This window comes from Cylas formicarius, unplaced genomic scaffold (assembly GCF_029955315.1).
Source record: "Cylas formicarius isolate icCylForm1 unplaced genomic scaffold, icCylForm1.1 PGA_scaffold_10__41_contigs__length_53128322, whole genome shotgun sequence".
Taxonomy (NCBI): domain Eukaryota; kingdom Metazoa; phylum Arthropoda; class Insecta; order Coleoptera; family Brentidae; genus Cylas; species Cylas formicarius.
The window spans coordinates 20449585-20472069 of record NW_026844214.1 but is presented as its reverse complement, the minus strand read 5'-3'; the positions used below and the strand labels follow the sequence as shown (position 1 = coordinate 20472069).

Here is a 22485-nt window from a genome sequence, read left to right as displayed (position 1 = left end):
CAATGAAATTTTAATTATGATCTAAGGGAATATATATATATATATATATATATATATATATATATATATATATATATATATATATATATATATATATATATATATATATATATATATATAAATATATATATATAGATATATATATATATATATATATATATATATATATATATATATATATATATATATATATATATATATATATATATATATATATATATATATATATATATATATATAACACTTGGAATTTCTTCTTATATCGACCGTACTAAACTTATTTGAATTCAAAGGATATCTATCCGGTAGCGGTCCGTGGTTAAGAGTGGTTAAAAAAAAACAACAAAGAAAATAGAAAGCTCCTTTTGACGGTCCAACAGAGGAACCAGACGCTCGGATGTGTTACAGAAAGATACCTTATATTAAAAACCTCACAGAATCTATCATAAATATTTTCAAAGAATTCAAGGAAATAAAAATTGCTAAATATAATACTGAAAAAGTCTCTAAACTTTTTTCTAGAGTGAAAGATCCAACTCCGCTACTATATAACTGTAATGTCATATATCGATTGTCGTGTTTGGGTTGTCAAGGCTGTTATATTGGACAGACCTCACAGTGGTTAAAACAACGTTTAACACAGCACAAAAGTGATTGCCGTATTCATAAGAATACGTGTGCAGTGGTTGAGCATTACATAAAAACAGGACATGAATTTGACTACAGCAATCCAAAAATTTTGCAATGTGTCAATAATTATAAAGCCCGATTGTTTCTTGAAATGTGCCATATTAACAAAAACAAAGATCCAATTAATTACAAGTCTGATACACAACAAATAAGCAATATATACTGTAACATTTTTCAGTTAAACCACAGATAGTGTAATGTTCGGCCACCGAGTAGCGTATTCGCGTTGCGTTGTTGATCCACGGAGTAGGTTATTTTGATGCCTTTTTTTTTGTCATTATTTAGATCGATTGTTTTTTTTTTATTGTTTTTGTTTTTTTTTTGTTTTTTCGCTACCCCCGTTAGCGCAACTTTTGCCTACCATTATTAAGAATTGTATACTTAGTGTTTATTCGTTTGTTTCATTATGTCGCTTCGTTCATTTACCTTAACTGTAAAGTATGGTTTTTGAGGAACTATGTGGTAGACTCTAATTTTGTAAGTATTTCTTACGATTGTTTTAATTGTCTGTTATATAGTTTGACCTGTTGTTTTCATTAAATTTTAGTTCACTCCTGAAAAAGTCAACAAATAAATTGACGAAATATTGAGTGTTAAAGAAAAAAGGAGCTTTCTATTTTCTTTGTTTTTTTTTTCTCTTAACCACGGACCGCTACCCGATATCCTTTGAATTCAAATATATATATATATATATATATATATATATATATATATATATATATATATATATATATATATATATATATATATATATATATATATATATATATATATATATATATATATATATATATATATATATATATATATATATATATATATATATATATATATATATTAAAGGCACACGTAGCTTTATAGTTGATTATCGATCACATATAAAAATAACATTATGCAGTTATGTAGCAATATAACTTGAAAGTATTGATATTCTTATTCATTACATTAATACATACTCATTGTGTCGACAGGTAGAGAAAACACCTTTCGATTTTCACTGGCCTGCCGGTTACACTTGTAATATTTGGGTGAAAACCGACATAAAACACAAGTGTAGAACCCACTAACATCTAACCAACACACGCCATCTGTTAGTGACCAATCAAATTTTTATAAAATTAAAACAGTGTCCTTTTAAAAGGACTGTAGACTCACGAGATATAGAAATAAGGAAATAAGTCTGCTACAGCAAGATAACCACCATAAAAGAAATATCCACGATAAAGCTTGCAAATAAATGACATAAAATCCAAAATCAAGCCAATTCGCACCCTCTACCGTTTAGAATGGGCAAAAATAAGGAAATCTTAAATGAGTTGAGCTTTTTTTTGTGAGATATAAGTTGGTACTGTGTAAAGTATACTAACGTATGAAATCAAAAATCCCGTTGTAAGATAATCGAGGGTGAGTTATCATTTCCACTAAAGTCTTATGAAGATTCTTCTGTATCAAAGGACTAACTTTCTGTAAAAGAAAATCAAACTAAGGTTCACTCATTAATGAATAATTCCTGTAACTCTAACTAACGATGTTCTGAAAAGTTTCATTAACAATTGTGTCGATGCTCCTAATTGTTCTCGTCGTCTAATCCACTCACCGAAACTTCTTTGAAGTAATTTCGAATGAAAGATTTAGATAGCTACGTGGGAACCTACACTAAAATTGCTAAACTGGTTTCGAAGAATCCACTGAAGTGAAAATAATAATTAATTCATTTGAATAACATTAAAATAATAATCATTAATGCTCAGATCATTTAGGAGCCTGGTAAAAATGTTTAAATTTCTGAAATGATGTTAAATCTTTTAAAAAAATTCAAGAAATCTACTTACTTATACGAAAGAAACCAGTATATTGTTGTAAAATCAGTTTATTCGGTGGGAGACAACATTTTGTTGCAGGTCTTGGCAAAATCTAAAGAAAATAAAGACAAATTTGTATTTAACATTTGTTTATAAAGCTGTGAACAATTTTTTGGAATTTTCGTTTGCTCTGTAAAAAATATTTGTTGACAAGAATTCTTAATCAATTTTTCGAAATAGTTAAAGCTTTGCCGTATTTAGATATCACTAAACTATTGTTCCAACCCTCCAAGTATAACAGTGTTTTCTGAATTGGACATTTTTGCTTAGAGCTTCGAGACCTTTAAACGGCATCTAAGACTGTATGTAATGCATATAACTATTATTTTGTCTTTTCTTGTAAGAAATATCTAGAACTAGTCTAGTTATCACTTACATACACACTTAGGTCTGTAAATTAATTAATGAGCCCGATTTTTATTTTTTTAATCAATTACAATTACAATTGTATATTATCACCCCCACAATAACTCCCACACAATGCTGGAGGCGGTTATTCCACTCCTACAGCAGTGCTGCAACTTCTATACTGGAATAGCTTTCAGATGGTAGGCTACACGGGTTGAATGTTTTCCATTGTACCAAAATAACGTCCCTTGAGGAGATTTTCGAACTTCGGGAAGAGAACAGGATGACAAGGACTCAACTCAGGCGAATAAGGAAGCTGGGGAGCCCCATGATTTTTCTGATTATAAAATTTTTGGAAGTTTGGTAGAGGTAGAAGAACTTTGTGGACTATTCCCTGAATATGGAATATGAAGTTTGAATTTTATTGCTCTTCATTGCTTTTTTGGGCCTTGTAGGCATTGAAGTATGTCACAACATGTTCTGGCGCTTGATCGTACCCAAGCATCCAACATTCGTTACGTTGCAGAAAATATCGATATTTTCTGTGAAATCCAAGGCATCTTTCTCTTCTGATATCCTTTTGGTTGCGGGAAAGGTTTTTTGTTAGTCAAATTCAACTCTTCCTCGATCATTCTGACTATCAACCGACGATCTGTGCGCACCGGATTTTGTCGAAATTTTCATCGGTATTTCAAGATGGTTCATCTTGAGTCGACCCTCTTCCTTTTGGAAATGTTGAGAAACCTGGGGTCTTGACTAAACAATCGGTCCGTAGGACTGCTGAAATTTCCCAAATCTGACAGCACATCGCTGCTCGAAATTCATGAAAGTCATTTTCAGACCACAATAGAAAAACCATTTAACAAAAAGAATTGCTATGGACAAACAAGTGACTCCAAGCAAGCGCGTTTAAACTCTTACTGAAGGCGGATCACATATTCCCCTTCCGCTCCTTTAAGGACGCTGTGTTCCCAGTCTCATTACTTAATTTACAGACCTCGTAAATCTTTTCCTTTGTGATAATTCGTGTTTTTCTTTTATTTAACAGCACGTCCTTCTATTGGAAAGACTTAAGTAAATAAATAAACTATTAGGATTAAGTACATGGAAACCCATAAAGATACTATAGGCATGGCCTATACTGAAAATAGGGCAACCTTTGCAACCACATTTCAAATCAACCAAGCAACTTGGAACCAGAGAGTTTGCCATTTCGACAGTTTTCAGTTTGGATGTGACATTGTTTTGGCAGTTTTTTGTTGTTAGATGGACAGACGCCGTTAAATGGGTAGGAAAAGCGAGTTAAGTGTTTAGGAAGAAAATAGTTCAAAGTACAAGTTAGTATCTGCAGCGTATTTATTTTTACTATCCTTACGCCCACTATATTATCTAATAGCTACATGTGGAAAGTTGAAAGAACGCCAGTGTTTTTTCTTCGGAAATTAAAAAATGATATAATACTGGGTGCTGGGTAAAAAAAAATTAAATGTCAATTATTCGACAGCTTTGAATTTTGTTCATTGTTGGTAAAAAATAGTTTTTACTTAGATTGTTCTTATAAATAATTTTATTAACTATCCACTGTATAGCTAGTCTAATAAAAATTATAGACCTTATATTTTAAAGAAGGTTGATTGTTGATGAAAAATAAGCTATTTAAATCTGATGGAGTTGTTTTCAAAAAGAGAATTAGCAGATATTCATTTTGTATACGACTTTTGTAATGGCAGAGCTGGAGAGGCGGTACAAGAGTATCGTAGAAGGTTTCCTAATCGTAGAGTTCTTATTAATAGACATAGACATTTAGTTGAGCGTGGATCATTTGAACGTAATCGTGGACAGGGAAACTCTAATTTGCGAGACGCATTTAAGTTAATTGAAGATAACCAGACAAGGAGTATTCGAACTGTTTCCAGACTCTCGGGGATACCCTGCTCAATAGTAAGTACTATATATATATATATATATATATATATATATATATATATATATATATATATATATATATATATATATATATATATATATATATATATATATATATATAATTTGTAATTAATTTTCAAAAGCAATTTACGTGTTACGAAAATATTTACAAAAGATCGCCATTACCTCTTCAAATCTAAAACCCTGTATCTTAAAAACTAAGACGTTTTGGACCCTAGTTTATATGAACTTTTATCCTTATTTTGGGTGACAGAATACATGGTTAAAATATTGGTCTAATTTCGGGACACCATCTATACCGGGTGTTCCATTTTAAATAATTAAGTCAGCGGGTGTATTACAATATATACTTTGTAACTGTTTTTATAGCATGCACATTTTGTTACGAGCAAGTTTCGTATTTCACATTTTTTGCTAAAAATAAACTTTCATAAAAGAATCCTGCAGTATTAAGCTAATACCACCTACGAAAAGTTAATATCCCTTCTCTTTGTCCCCTTGGTCTGTTTTGCATGTTTTATGCATATGGTGGCTTCGTACTCTTTGGCGTAGCTCGGTTACTCGGGAAGTTCCTTGCAAACAATTTTCGTAACAAACAAATCACGCCTAAAAGGGGCCAATTAATTTTTCGAAATATCAGTGGCATGCGTGGGTTAAAATCGAACCGCAACTACAATAATTTATTCGGGAATCGAAATGCAAATGAACAACCCCGGTAACTTTGTGTATATTATTACACTTACTCGGGATGGAAAGTTTCGATAGTGGGTAATTTCCCTTTTGTAAATTGGAGCGATTACGTTTCTGGAATAAGGGTAGCAGGCATCGGAGCTTAAGTTATTTGCGTAGCTTTCGTCATCCGGACATGAAAATTGAACGAGGGTTATAACTTCATATCCGTTTTTTTTTTTTACGTCTGCCAGACAAAATTTGAATTTTGATGGAAATATTGCAACTGTTAATTTAAATTTTAAGTTCGATTGGTTAAAAATATCGGCAGTATAATTATTTTAGAAGTTTATTATGCAGCACGAATAATGCAGTCAAAAATAATTAAAGTTTTCCAAGCTACAAGTGGCGTTCTGGTTATACAGGGTGGAACATATTGAACACTTTGAAATGAACACTCTCCAAACGAGATAAACATAGCATAATGGTAACAACCGCATATGGATCTTCGTCCTTGAGCGTGATTTTCAAAAATGTAAATTTTTTTAAGAACCGATTTTTTGCTGAGCAAAATTTTGTATTTCTATAAAATAATTTGCAAAGCCATTTTTGCGCACAATTTAATAGAATTTTTTAAAGTAACAGTAGGGATCTGGATATGAAGAGCAAAAAATTCATAAAGTATTATTTCAAAAACTGGAAAATAGCTAAATTAACTTTAAATTTAGCACACTTATCACTAACGAAATTAACGCGCTCCGAAAACGCTTTGAACACTGGGAAGTTATCGGCGGTGCGTGCGGTATTTATACCCTGCGCCGGAGATGGTAACGGTGCTGCTTGTGCGGGAGGGGAGATGGCTCCGCCCCTCGAATTGTCGCGTTCTTAATTTCGCTCGATCCTAGTTGCGATGTCCCCGTTGGCTGCTGCGTATCGCTCTGCTGTTTGATTATCGTTCTCCACGTATTGGATAAATGCAGAGCGTCGTCTCTCGTATTCAGGTGTCCGGACTTTTCTATCTCGATGGCCTCTCGTATAATCCTAGTCCTAAAATCAGGAATATTACCTATTTGTCTGCAAGTACCGAAATCAATTTTATGGCCTGTCTGATGTTGGTGTTGAAACAAAGCAGATGTTGTTTGTTTCTTATGGTTAAACGATGTTCCTCGAGCCTGGCTGAAATCCTTCTGTTGGTCTGTCCGCATGCTACATTGTATACTCCTTGGTTTTCCAGAGTAATTTTTTGTTTTGGGTTTCTGAGTATTGCTCCGACGGTATGATCGGATTTGTATGCCGTTGATATATCGTGTTTCCGTAATATTCGGCCGATTTTGTCAGTAACCCCCTTGATGTACGGCAGAACGGCGATCGATCTTCGTATCCGTTTTGTCGAAGACAGGTACTAATTTTCTTCAGTTCTTTATCTCTGTTCCTCTCGTTTGTGAGCTTGAAGGACCGAGCAATTAATGTATTTGCCACTGCCTGTATCTGTGCTGGGTGGTGATGAGATTTAGCGTTCAGATATCTATTAGTGTGTGTTGGTTTTCTATAGACAGTGTGTTCCAAGTGTCCATCTTCGGTCCTTGTGATGTGCACATCTAAAAAAGACAGACTGTTATCCTCTTCAAGTTCTATTGTAAATTGAATCCTTGGGTGAATGGAATTCAGATGATCTAGGAATTTCAAAAGCTCCTCCTTGCCAAAAGGCCATACAACAAATACGTCATCAACGTATCTTGTCCATAGTTTTGGCTTCAGATTTGCCTTTTCTATTGCTTTCTTTTCGAAGTAAATCATGAAGAGGTTGGCAATCACAGGTGAGAGAGATGATCCCATTGCTGCTCCATCTACTTGTCGGTAAATTTTTTCGTTGTACATAAAGTAAGCGTTTTTCGAACAATATCTTGACAGATCCATTATGTACGGCGGAAGATCTTCGTTTTCTTCTATAAGAAAGAGTGCCTCTTCTACTGGAATGCTCGGGTAGAGGGATTTGACATCGAAACTTGCCATAATGTCGTCCTTGTCCATCGTGAGAGAACCTAAAATCTGCGTGAAATGTTCTGAGTTTTTAACATAGGAATCGGCCTTTTCCACTATGGGCTGAAGTGCACTGGCCAGATGTTTTTCCAGCTTGCACAATGGTGAGTTAAAGGCGCTTACGATTGGACGCAGGGGAACCCCGTCCTTATGGATCTTTGGGAGCCCGTAGAATTTTGGGCAACGACTCGATTTTTCCCTCCGAATAAGTTTCTTCTTTGTATCCTCGTTTATTGATGAATCGAGAATTTTGGACTTAGTTGTTTTTTCCAAATATGTCGCGGGATCTCTGGTGACTAGTTTGTATATTGGGTCGTTCAAAATATCCTCCAATTTTGCATCATAATCCGACTTATTTATGACGACAGTGGCATTTCCTTTGTCTGCTTTCATTATTAGAATATTTTCGTTTTTGTTTGGATTCCTTCAGGCTTGCATTTCTTCTCTGCTTAAGTTTGGTTGCGGTGGTATTTACTGTCTTAAGACTCTGGCGACATCTTGCCTAATTAACTCCGCATCTTGTTCGTCTATGGTGGAAAGACTTGCTTCGACGTTGGAAACGATCTCTTCCACGGGTAATCTTTTTGGAGCTATTGCATAGTTAAATCCTTTATTCAGTACGCTGACTGGAATTTGACTGAAGGATTTCTAATTTCTTCCACAGTTTTTTTGACGTGATGTCCTTGTCTTTCTCAGTGCGCCATGATGTTAATAAATCTATGCGGTACCACAGCAACTGATGGATCTTGTTGCTCAGTTTCAGGTGGAGTCTGAGAAGTTGTAGCTCAGTCTCACTAATTTCGTGCCGGGTCCGCCTGATCTGGTCTTGGAGTAGGGCCTTGCTAGCTTTGTCCAGGATAGCTTGTGTCTTTCTAGTGTCTTTCTAGTTACAAGGTTGTCTTATCACACACGCGTGTCTTTCTAGTTACAAGGTTGTCTTATCACACACGCACTAGAAAGACACAAGCTATCCTGGACAAAGCTAGCAAGGCCCTACTCCAAGACCAGATCAGGCGGACCCGGTACGAAATTAGTGAGACTGAGCTACAACTTCTCAGACTCCACCTGAAACTGAGCAACAAGATCCATCAGTTGCTGTGGGACCGCATAGAATTATTAACATCATATATATATATATATATATATATATATATATATATATATATATATATATATATATATATATATATATATATATATATATATATATATATATATATATATATATATATATATATATATATATATATATATATATATATATATATATATATATATATATATATATATATATATATATATATATATATATATATATATATATATTTATAACCATTTGTATTTTTTATCAAATATGAAACCCGGAACCGATATAAACTTTGGAATTTTGGCATTTGATAAAGAGGAGTTCTGACATCGGCAAGTGCTTTCAGCCTCAGGGATAGGATTGGAACTACCTTATACTTCCAGACATCATTCACAGCGAGGATCCCTACAATGAACGACTCTCTTTGTAGTTTGAGGTCTGGTACACAGGCGGATTCAAAACAGTTAGAATATAAAGTAGTTCACTTAATGCACAAACACGAGAAACATTATCAAGACTGGCAGAATGTCGTTCTGTATTTTATCACTAACAAAAAAGAGCCCAAAAGCATATAAAATTATAAATGAAAATGGGAATATCGCCAAGTTGCGGCATGCGGGTGGTGATCTAAATTCATAACATACTAAGCGAGGCTTAATTCGTATCTAATAGTTTGTTACAATGCATTTCCGGGGTTTAGGAAACTGAGAATGCTAAGATAATAAAAACTGGAAAACTAAGTTCAACATGTGTTAACTTTAAGCTTACGAACTTTATGACTATGATTTTATTGCCTAATTGACTTTATTGTACACTTTAAAAAACTTTTTCGCCATCTAGTTCTTATATGAATTCCAATTTAATTTCACTTAATTCTAAAAAGTTCTATTTAATTCCTTTATTATCGATGAATATGAAACATAGAACAATAATCGAATAATATTGGCAATTGAATTAATTTGGTACTTACGTATTGTTGAGGCGCAGATTAGGCTCACAGTGGACATCCATATAAGAAGTACCACACACTTAGTAATCCCACTCATGACGGGCACCTGTAATGAAACATATTGCATATACCGTCTTAAATTATCATTATGAACAATAACTATCAATAATCCAATGTTACAGAAAAATATATCTGTAGCTAGCACACTTAAAGCTGTTAGTTTTGGTTAGTTTTGGTTAGTCTTCCAAAAGAGCTCTGATACATTTAGTGACCACTTGACAAACATCAAAAATCTATCGAAAACATTCTACTCTTTTTCTTCTTTTTATAAGGCTTTTGCCTTGTATTCTGTAGTCCGAGACGTAGCTGGGAAGATGAGCTAAAGTTCTCATGCCATTGTATGGGGGGACGTCCAGGAAGTCTGTTCGATCTTGGGAGACCGACTCTTGCGATTTTGGCAGTTTGTGGTCATCCATCCGTTCGACATGATCTTTCCATTCGCGCCTTCTGCTTCGGGACCGTCGTACAATATCAAGGACACCGCAAAGTTCTCATGTCTTCGCTTTTTTTGTGGTCCGTCAGTGTGTAGCCTGTTATAGATCTTAGAGTTCTCATCTCTGCTGTTCGGATGATTCTTTTTGTTGTCGAGTTTTCCGCTCTTGTTTCTACAGCGTATGTCATAACGGGTCTCACATAGGTCTTATATATGCCAGTTTTACCTTCTATGGACATATGTTTGTTTCTCCATATTGCATCTCGCAGGTACCCTGCTATTAAGGCTGCTTTGGTTGTTTGGCATATTACTTCTTTTTAGAGATCCCTGCTGCTTGTGACGCTGACGCCGCGATACTTAAAACTCATGACCTGCTCTACAGATTCATTGCATATGGCCAATTTACATCTTCTGGGCTCTTTTGATATCGTTAGTGATTTAGATTTTGCTACCGGTATCTCCATGTTGTATTTGGAGGCGATGTTTTCGAACTTAAAGGAGCATTCTCTGTAGGTTGTCTTCATCTTCCAATATCAACACGCCATCGTCCACATAGCAGATTACCTTTATTTCTTTGTTCCCTCGTCGGTATCCCTTTCCAATCTTCTTCACTTCAGATATTAGCTCATCCATATTCAAATTCAAATGCTTTTGTGAGATCTATAAAAAACATATTCTCTGTTTTATTGTATTCTATAGAGTTTTCAGCAATCTGGCTGATTGTAAAAAGATTGCATCTATTGCTGACCTATTTTTTCTAAAGCTTTGTTGTTCTTCACACAGCCCACAAGAAGATATTTCGTCCGACAGGATTTTGGTGAATAACTTCAGTATTAAGCTTAACAGCTTAACGTGATTCCCCGATAGTTTGCTGGGTCTTTTCTGTTAACTTTCTTAAATATTGGGATGGTTATGCTTTCCTTTCATTCAGTTGGTACTTTCTTGGTCTTAATTACTTTGCAGCTTAAATGATGTTCCGCTTCTCCGTACTTCAGCAGCTCGTTGGATATTTCATCTTCTCCAGCAGACTTGCGGTTTTTTAGTTTAATGGTCGTTTGTTCAATTCTCTCCTTAGACACGGTCTATGGCTCCTGAGGGATGCTAAGGTGTTCTTTCTCATCTGATCTGTATTTCACGTATTCTTTTCGTTTTTCATTTGCCAGTTGTTTTACCACATTTGTGAACCATGCTTTAATGTTTGGTTTGGTAGATTTGTTTGACATTCTTAGTCCTACAACTTCGGCGGCTTTCAGAATGTTTGATTTTATTATTTGCCAGGCAGTTTCGACATTGTCAGTTTCTGTAATATGATTACTGTGTATTTTGTCTTAGAGTCTTTGTTAATATAGTTTGATAGCTCCGAAACCCATCATTAAAGTGCCGAAAATGTTCGAAAGGGGTCGCGACCGTGGCACTTTGCGCATGTTTGATCAGTGCATAATTATGTATTTTATGACTGGGAGCCTATTAAATGCATATTTCAAAGATTCCAAGTTTAATAAAATGCGATAAGCCCTTTTGGAGTTCATGTCTTTTCAGAGATAGAGCAAGGAACAATAAACAAAAAAGATTTGAATTTGTCTGAGCTTTAAAACAGTACACGTACTAACTACAATTATTATTAAAAAAATTGTGTGAAATTTTTCATTCGCCCTTTGTCGATTTACTTTTGTTTTCATTTCTAGGACCGGCCGGTTCCCTTATACCGTACCTCGTTGTCCCTGCTGGGGTTGTGGTTTTTAAAAGAATAACTTTAAATTTGTTACTAGAAAAAACGTCGCCCTGTGTGAGCGTATTTTTGTTAACGAGATCATGTCATCCTTGAAATACACACATAGAAACAATCAATATCAACGTGGGAATATTTCAAAAAACATCTCCTGTTTTGTCGAAATACAGCAAAAGTAAAATTCAAAAACCCGAAAATACTTGCCCTACTAACTAAACGAATTTTAACGTCTGATTTTGTAGTGTGCCGTTTTATATTTTTATCAGATACCTGTCAATTTTCTTGCCGCTATGCGAAAATCGGAGATAAATTTAGTTACCCAACCTTTCAGAATCAATGGGACGTGGCGAATTCGATTTTTGAACACACCCGTGTCACGCTAGGCGCGTTGGCGCATTGTGGCGATTTTAATTTTGCCGCCCTTAAAATGACGAAATTGTGACAACCGTTCCGTTACAAAACGTGTAATATAATACACACATACAGGGTGTCGCAAACTTTTTTTTTTAAACATATTAAGTAAATCCTAGAAATATCGAGAAATATCGACGCAAAAATATTGACTATTTCAATACATATTTTGCTACATAAATAATTCAATAACCAATCATTTTTCATAAGAAAATAATTGATAACAATAAATTAATTGAAAAAAATCAAGGATATAAAACGTAGAAATCTCAGTAATTGGGAATTTTTTATGCTTCGTAAAATAATAAATATAAATAAACAAATAAAATTTGACTTCAATTGTAACTATACGCTGGCATCATACATAATAAATAAAAACATTAAATTAGAGATAATTGGTCATTAATGACACCCATTCAACTGAAAATGCTTCACAGAACTCAACTTTTTCTTTTAAGCTTCAAGTTCTTTTAGTCGTATTTGAGATTATTATAAATATATTGAAATGCGAGTTTTGACTAGATTGTTGGGCTCCTAGTAGACTAATAACTGGAAAGGTAAGCAATCGCAATCGCCTCGCATATAGCACGATGTACAGGCTAAGATAACCCTGTTAGGTCGCGTTTATTTAAAACAGCCCGTTTTAAACTATTAACGACGATCCGAAATGTATATCGTGTATTTTTTTTCAACAAGTACGGCTTTACAGACAATTATTGAGTAAGTTTATAAAAATATATATTCTGGAAAAAACCTTTTTCTACTCCGCTCTGTAAAATACCTAATTATACACCGATCTAGCATGCGGGAAGTGTCGATCCGAACCTCGAAAACTAATGGTCGTAGAAAAAGTATACTACGCAACACGATTGGTATTTTTTTTAAGTCACTGGTTTATTAAATACCCGCTCCGCTCGTGCAAATAAACTCGTGACTCAAATGCCGTTTACCTCACTTGTTGCATAATATACTATTACCTATATTTTATAAAAAAAACCCCCAATTTTCCGATTTTTGTCTCTCGACTGCTACCGAACTTTCACAATCCTTGCAGTCCCGGAATTCTTGTCGACTTGTCGAACACCTCTTTCGTTTTTAAACTGACTTTCGCAGATTGATGATCCACACATTCCAGAGGATAAATACGTTGAATGAGTCGAAGAAACTGTCCTTTAGCTGTGGTTATATTAATAAGATTAATTTTTCTAAATTTATTTGGAATTACTTTTACAACACATCACATCCGCCATCCCAAATGGCCTGCCATTATCTGCCAACCAACCTGACGCCTTTGTAGCAACTGGAGTTGTCCCAAATATTCGCTATGAAATAACATTTTCCGACAAAGTGTTTTTATATCAATTGCATCTAGGTCTCGCAAAAACATCATGGACATCAACGCAGTCAGTTCATTGGAATCAGTGAACAGGAAAATAATAATACGTGAATTTATTACGAACTCGCAATCACAAACCAAAATAATTAGTCGTAATTTAATGAAGTTCGTCCTATCACTTTTCGCAACAATTCCTTTACAATTCTTGCGAATCTCTCCCAAAAACCATCCAACTACGACCCGTGGAAGGAATAAAACGCCACTTAATACTTGCTTACTTACTACGACGGTACTGTACTGGAATATTTTATTAAAGTTTAATATCGCGAATGCGTTATTCGTGCCGCTAAAGACAATCTTCGGGCAATAAAACGTCTCAACGCCTGAAGGAGGCCCGTTACCGACAATGTCATACAAAGTTCAAAATGCACTGCTTGATAAAAAGTACAAGTAACTATACAATTCAAACCTTTTCTTCTATTTTAAGGTACAGGGGACCAGGCAAAATTCACTCCGGTTCTTGCATTTATCGATAGGTAAAGAAGGGCATTTCCATCAAAGGGTTTACTTTTCTGTTTCCTATAGACTACACATCTAGAGATCACAGATTTTATTGCTCGTCGTCCACTCAATATCCAGTACCTTCCTCTTAATATTCCCGTTTGGCATACTGAGGCATACTGACCTGACATGTTCTCGAAATATTAACTGAGTAACCTACCAGTGTTTTGAAGACGGTATTGCTGGAATTTTAAAGCATTTTAAATAGTCCCTGTTACTTTCTCTTAATAGCAAGACACCATTCTTTCTTATAAACGTGCCTAGAGACGATAAATGTATGTCTTTTGAATAAGCAAAAGACTTCGGTTGTACCAGCTCAACACAAACTCCTCATAATCCTGGAATATGGCGCCAGGCAGCCATTCAGTAGCATTCGATTTTCTAATTTCAGCTACCTTGCTTCAAACAAATGTGGCTCATTCTTCTTTATTTTATTTTAATTGTCGTATCCCAGTTTAACGATTCTGCCAGGCGTGCTGCAATAATAGCTTTGGAAGCAAAGTAGAGAGATAAGTAAATCCTATCGGGTCAAAACCACGCTGAGCCAAAGAGGGAGACCTTTTCGTAACAAACTTCAAACTTCTCCAGTCACACTTCTCTTCATCATTATCACCAGAGTAACTCGCAACAAAAACGGACTGCTGTTTATACCAAAAACCACACGAAAATGTCGAAAAATCTTCTTGTTGCCCTCTGCATTTATCCACAAAAAACTAAGGAAATTTCTGTCTGCTTCGTGTACACTAATTTGTAAACAAGCCTTTCTTATTGCAGAAATTACTGCTACGTTGTTAGTTCTAAATCTAAATAATACGTTATTTCTTCTATCATGTTCAAGCCCTTTTCTATGTATTGATTTAAAGAAGGACTATTTTTCTTTTTAGGTGAAGCCGAGCACGGGTCTTATCTTCATGTTACAATTAATGGCATCTTTGATAACTGGACGGTGTTGTAAATAATGTACTTCCCTCTCACATCTTTGTTCGTATACTTCTTCTATAGTTTTCTCTTCCAGCAATTATTTAAACATTTGATCATATCGCTCGGGAAGTTTTTTGGTATTTACTCTTCTGATTGTGCTTTCTAGCTTCGTTTTCGCAATATTGCAGTTGTTTGGCAACGCTGGATGCTTCTTTATCCATACTAATCCATTTCGTCCTGTCAATTGTGTGTGTCCAAGAAAAAAATCTTTGTAGATCAATCACGTATTTTTTGCTGCGTAGGATCTCTGATTCTTAAGGTTTCTAGTTCCCATAGTTCAGACAAGAAAGCATTCTTCACAAAGAGGGTCAAATATGTCATGGAGATAGTACCCGAACTATCTTGAAGCATTTTGGCCAAAGTCCATCCTAATAACGTTTCCATTGCTACTAATCCAAACGACAAAACATACCTTGCGCCTGTATACATCTTTCCAACTACATCCGATCCCATCAATTTTTCCATGGGAGCGGCGTCGGATAAAGTATCGGACAAGTTCACATCAAGGTGCATCAATTCCTTTATCCAAGATCACTCAGAAACATGTGAGACTTGCATGCAAATAACTCTTTTATCTAGAGCTTCCAATGTGCAGCTATGATTGTTGTTTCGATACCCTAATACAAAACCTATCACTACAGAAATATGCTTCTTCGTTGTTTAAAAACCTTGTAAGGTTTTTGAGACTACTCTTTAAGACTTCAATTTCCCTCACCATTTTGGTAATTTGAGCCAATTCTAACTTGATTCAATCAGTGGAAACAGCAAGGGAACTTATTTATTCGAGGTGATGTCAAGTATTTCTAAGGCCCGTAATTGAGTCTCTATTTTAATCGCACAAGAGTGAAAGCTCTATTTTATTACCACAAGTAGCGTTACTAATTATTAATGTTAGTAATTTCCGCACATAAACGTCTATTTTGAAAATCGTCTCTGCTAAAACGCGGCTTCGGTCTATGATTTTTTGATAATTACTACCCGTGGCGGGAAAACTGGCTACTAATTACTTATCCCTGGTACCTGGAATTTTAGCCTGAATGAAATATTCGACTTTATAGCTTAGGTCAATATCGAGATCCTGAACTTTTTTAAATTTTGACCAGAATGGCAACCAACTTCTAATGTTCCCATCAAACTTTTGAAATTCAAATACATGCAATTTGCTTTTTCCTCACCGGAATCTTGTTTCACAATATCGTCGCATCCCATATTGAAATCACTCCTTTTATGCCAATAATTGTCACAGCCAAAAGTGAAGTGAAAATTTGAAGGTATGATCTTAAGTGCGTCAAATTTTCGTTTTAACATGTCCATGAAGACTTGAGCTAACGGCCTTTCTACCAATAAATTTAGACAACACACCTTCTAATTCGTTTGCTACCTTCGAAAAAGAATTACACATTACTTCTCGGTCCTTCTTAATTACTTCCATCGCGATTAATCAAATTTTTATTGCGAACGTTTATTTAAAAAAGTAAATTTAAACGTCGTAAATGATTCTCTAACATTACCCATTTTCGAGCACACCTTCAATCTTTGTTTGTAAGCGAACTCAAAAAGTGACCTTTCCTGTCACGGTTGCCAATAAATATGGCGTTTATTTAAAACTACCTAGTCTAAACTACTAGCGAAATTTAAACTGTACAAATACAGTTTTACGGACACTTATTGAGTCTATATAGTGTCATCACATTTATATATATATATATATATATATATATATATATATATATATATATATATATATATATATATATATATATATTCTCACGTATTGATTCACGGATGGAAAAATGTGATGACACTATATTCTGGGATATCATCCGTTCGCTCGTTGAACTCCGACTGGAATCCTGCATCCGACTGGAATCCTGCAAACGTTTCGCAGGATTGCAGGATTCCAGTCGGATGCAGGATTCCAGTCGGAGTTCAACGAGCGAACGGATGATATCCCGGAATATATATATATATATATATATATATATATATATATATATATATATATATATATATATATATATATATATTCTCACGTATTGATTCACGGATGGAAAAATGTGATGACACTATATTCCGGGATATCATCCGTTCGCTTGTTGAACTCCGACTGGAATCCTGCAGACGTTTCGCCAAAATCTCACTTGGCATCTTCAATGCTCGCGCTCCGAAAACACTTCGAACACTTCTGTTGTACTATAACAACATGGTTACATAAACAAAACGTTTTTAGTAATTTATTTTAACGCTATTGGAGGGGCCGCCATTAATGACAAGAAAAAACGCAAACGGTTGACACATCTTAAGCATTGGTTACAAATTGGAGAGCAGGAACCTTAAACAACAAGACACGGACCGAGGCCTTAACTGGTTAGGAAAGAATATTGGCTGTAATATATAGGTCCGCGGAATAGTGCTGTATTATCACCATTTTGAAATACTGTTTTAATAAAGTGGTGCATAAAATGGGAAGATATACAGTTCCGTCTGCAGGCTATATAATATGAAAAAAGGACTTTAAGATCGTCAAATGTATTCGGAAAACTTTGGTGAACCGCCTAAATAATTATCTCAAACATTTTTAAGTGTTTCAATTTTAAATTGTTTTAGTTTTAAAATGTTTGTCATATTTGACTTGAGTATTAAACTAATATTTCTCTGGTTTTTTAAATGGAACACGATATAACTAAGTGCCTTAGTCTATTCAGTAGTAACACAATTATCAATTTTATTCGGGTTTTCCTAGGTAATATTAGTTTAGTGGTTGTTAGTAAGTAAGAAAGGCCAGTATAATAATACAATAATACAGTAAATTAGCTGCCATATGGTATGATTCATAAAATTAAATCAAAAAATTAATTCAGAATGATATATGCTTTTGGGGAAAGACAGTATCCGGTGAATGTGACTAGCTGGTTGGTTGACTTGTTATTAAGTAGTGGATGTATTCCCACAACTGTAATTTTTGCTCATGTGGAAGAAAATAAGATGGTGGATTCAGCGCTGAAAATGCTGTACTCGCATAGCCACTATCTAAATCAGCCCCCAAAAATATGCTACGTAAAGCTCCTATTTCAAAGCACAAAACTATTGTGGCAGTGTATATGGAGAAAATTATTTATCAGTCCCAGGCATATAAATAAATAAGAAAACGAGTTAACAATAAACGTGGGGAAAAGGTAGTACTGTTGAAGTAGGCAAAAACAAAAATTAAAATAAGAGAACGATAATTAAAACAATAAAATTAACAAGGCTACATTTAACAAAAGTACAATAATATAACTTATATAATTTCTATTAACAGTTTCTATTTAAGTTTTTGTTTAAAAAACGGTTTGGATGAGTTTCCGAGCAGGTTTAACTCGGGGTATCGGTTTAGCAACTTAGCACACTCTTAAGAAAAAGAATTCTGAGACATAGCTTTGGCATTTTTGGTATCTCATAAAGATTGTTGAAACGTGTACAACGATTACGGGCAGTACTCCGGGTCCAATTTTTTTTATAAAATATTCCGGGCATCCAGTTTTGAGCGCCTTATGTAAAAAGGAGGTGAGATGAAGTTTTTGTCTAAAGGCGAAGTTAATTAATTAAGTAATTCTTTCAGCAAATAGGGTAACAACTACCTAAATTAGCCAAAAAAATATGTTTTATAGCATAGTTATTCATCAGATTTTTGTCAAATCACTAATGTTTTCTCGCTCCTACTAGGCTACAAACATGTCGTTTTTAATTAGTAACATGGTCCCTAAAAATTATTGTACTACAGCGGTTTTAAAATATGTTTAAAAATTGACTTACTTTCAATTGTTGTTTATTTATATGCACATTTTTTAAATAACCGTGCGTCGTGAAGTTGCTGGCAATCTTGACTTCGCGATCTTCACCAAAAATTACAAGATATCAGTCACTAAAGACGATTACAGAGTTAGGCACTACCTAAAGGAGGTATTACAATAGCACAAAGGACAATACTACTTGGGTTTGCTCAGCCTCATTCGTAAACGGTCCCGAAAAATAAATAACAACACCTGCATAGTTGTTTTGGTTCTTGGACCTGGGTAGCAATCATGTGACTACAATGACATCACCCTATTTGTCATTTTAGTTGTTTTACAAAGCGTTTATTTATAACGTTACCTACAAATAGACGTTGAACCAACCTGAAAATAATTACTGCGTAGATTGACCTCAAATTAAAAATACCCGGATACGAAAAGACTCGTGTCACAACCAAAACACATTTTTAATTGTTCGACGCTAAACACGGCAAACATTCATTACCGAAACAATAATTGCATTTTAAATTAAAGTTCGCAGTTCTGCAGTCCAATTTCATAAAGTTACCGCGTTTGATATTTAAGCGAAAATGAAGTTGCGCCCTCACGTGAAACTTAAAATCACATCTCAGAGGGAACCTCTCTTCCTGCTCCCCTTCGATATTTCTGGTTGATTTAAAAGAATACTTTATTTCGCGCGATCTTTCTGTGGCTCAGATGTGAATGTAAACAAAAAACTACAACCCCTAGGACGTTATTGGACTAAATCTAAACTCACTATTTGTGGGGCAGAGACGGCTATTACTATAATTTACTAGAACTGGGAGATTCATCTGCCTTCTGATCACTATTCCTAGATATAGCGAAAAACCTTGTGTAAAAAACCCCGTATGTTAGATTTTTCTAAATAAATTTCACTGTTCATAATTAATGATCCTGGCGTAACAATTTGTCAAAAGTTTGTTTTTGACAAATTGACAACAAGTAAGCGTCAGAAGTAATATCAAAAGGATTTTTAGTAATTTTTCTAAAAACTTTGACAATTTGACAAACAGAGTTATTTTTAAATCTTTGTATGGAATTTAGCAATACTCTGTATAAACCAATTGTCGTTCCTTGTTCTCAGAGTCTGTCACCTCTGCCTGAAAACTACTAAAACCGAGATCAAAACTAATGAACCGCTGCAGCTGCCGTTGAGTAAATTTGACTTCATTATAAAACTTTATATCAGTTTATGTATTAGTGATGTTGACGAACGCTAACGAAATTCCCGACTTTCCTGCAAAACTCCTACAATTAGCACGGATCCGAAATACCGGTAATTGCTGCCGAAAGCAATCCGGATGTGCTCAAGTAGGCCCGCAGTTAACATCCGTTTCTTTAAATTACCGCCCGGATTCTTAATGACGTAAAATTCAGGTTTTAAAACGAAAAATGGCGCGATTTAAGTGACAAGCTATTGAGATTTTTTTTGATACGGTTTTTTTTTCTGCTATATAAATTTACTTCACAAATTTGATTAAAATTTAGTTCAGAATAGTAGTCAGGGGGAGTAAGTAATCCGTTGAATCACATGTGAGCAAAATAAATCATTTCTTCCGAATTCACGAAACATACACAAAGGTTGCATTTACACTTGAGAACGACCACTAGTGCCAATATTAAAATGGGATTTTCACTAAATTTTGAAAAGGGAAAAGGTAATAGTAATACAAAAACTACCTTTCCTGGAATCTTATTACCATATCTGGCAGATGAACTTACAACTAATTTATAATCTGCAAGATTTTTGAGATAATAGAGCATATAATAATGAAGTTGTAATCACGAATATTACTCCGAATAACAATGGGAGCTTTTACCGAGAGACAGAAGATCATGATGACTGCGACTTTGGCCTTTTAAAGGACTTGGAATATATGCGTATATCTTTGAGAGTTAGCAGGACAGAACTTCTTGTTAATGTAGTTTATAGACCCAAAGCTAACCTTGCAAGCTGTGTAAAACATTTTGATAGTCTTCTGTCATACATTACACCCCAATGTGTTAATATAATCGTTCTGTTGAATGTCATTGTATATCACAGTTATGCAAATATTCTTTTGTAATGCTTCAAATCGTATAACTTTTGTCAGTTGATTGAACACCCTACTTGCATATCAGATACCGTACAGAAAATTATTGATATCAATTCGATTCTCCTTCTGTGTTTGATTCAAGCGTTTGCAGACGACAATCAGTTACTACATGCATTTGACCTTGGACACATCGAACAGGCTTGTTTAAAAATAAATAATGATTTGCAAATCATTTCTACTTATTCTTCTCAAAACACTTTAAAATTAAATTCAGTAAGGCGTGTAGCTTCCCTAAATAATATCCTTGCCCTGATTGTAAGAAAAGTAAAAAATCTCCGCTTAATGCTTGAGAATGAGTTACGTTATTATTATTACGCTAAATTATGTGAATATTATGGCATTATAGTGTATTACCCTCACTTTGACGTCTTTACTAAGAACCAGTTACAAAAGCTTCAAAATGTTTGTTAAAGGTTAATTTTCAGGCTTCGAAAATATGACAGTGTCCCAAAAAATCCATTGATTGGAACCGAACTGAAAACATTTATTAGTATCATCTGGCGGTGTTTGTCCGTAAATTACTTCTTACTTTGTCACCGTGCTATCTAAGGCAGCGGTTGACGATAACACTACCATAGGTCACAGCGATCTAACATAATTTTTATTCCTCATTATCGATTAACCTTGTTTCGTCGTAGCGTTATATATTGTAATATATAATAATGTTCCACCTTTTCTTAAAGATCTAACGCTTACCAGGTTTCGTAGAGAGCTCAAACGCTCGTTCCTCGTGACTCATGTGCTAATAGGTTTCTTTGAAAAATTAGGTTTTAGTTGCAACAAAATGTTTGGAAAGAAAATGTACACTGGGAGTCCCAGTTGTGTGCTATTGGAATACAGGAAATGGTCCTCAGAGATTGCAACACCACTGGATTTTTACCATTCCACGATGCATACAATCAGTGAAAAGGAAAATACCTAATTAATACTGCCTAAATTCAAATTACAAGCTGCATTGTGCGCAGCAATGCTGCAAATTAACATAACAGAAAATGTACACATAAAAGTGAAAGACATATCGTTATGGTTGGAGAAGAGATCGAGCTCAACGGTGCTAATCGAGTAAATAAAATGTAAACAATAATCTAAGGAAGCAAGCACAATCTTGCTGATCTACCAACAAAATGTGTATCTACAAAAGCTTAGGTGGACCCAACAAAGCAACTTCATGGACTCTCGTGGTTGTCAGAACAAGAAGATTTTACATGTGGGGATCGGTGTGTATAGGACAAAGCTATAAAATGTCACGAAAACTCCACTTTTCACATATCAAATACAGGTACTTCGAAGTGTTAAATTTCGTTGAAGTGACTAATTATAAATTGTCTCATATATGTCTACAGTAAGTTCGTGTTATTAATATTGTAGATTCTGGATTGATAAGTGTAAAATTTGCTACTAGAGAAAAAAAAGTATTTGAAATAGTTGTTCCTTCTAATGAGTTCTATAAGCTGATAAATGAAACAGAAGT

The 22485-nt window shown here is 34.7% G+C and overlaps 1 protein-coding gene across 4 annotated transcripts in view; it reads right to left on the bottom strand.

Annotated features, from left to right (window-relative positions):
- Positions 1 to 22485, bottom strand: part of LOC132700815 (neurotrimin) — a 314147-nt gene that overhangs the window by 156457 nt on the left and 135205 nt on the right. For 3 of the 4 annotated variants that reach the window (XM_060668378.1, XM_060668368.1, XM_060668395.1), the window contains one exon: positions 9614 to 9698. In XM_060668378.1, coding sequence (XP_060524361.1) covers positions 9614 to 9689 — 76 coding nt within the window. In that variant the 5' untranslated portion in view covers positions 9690 to 9698. Of the gene's footprint in view, positions 1 to 9613; positions 9699 to 18898; positions 19095 to 22485 lie in introns of those variants that run through there. The other variant, XM_060668388.1, reaches the window with a different exon arrangement.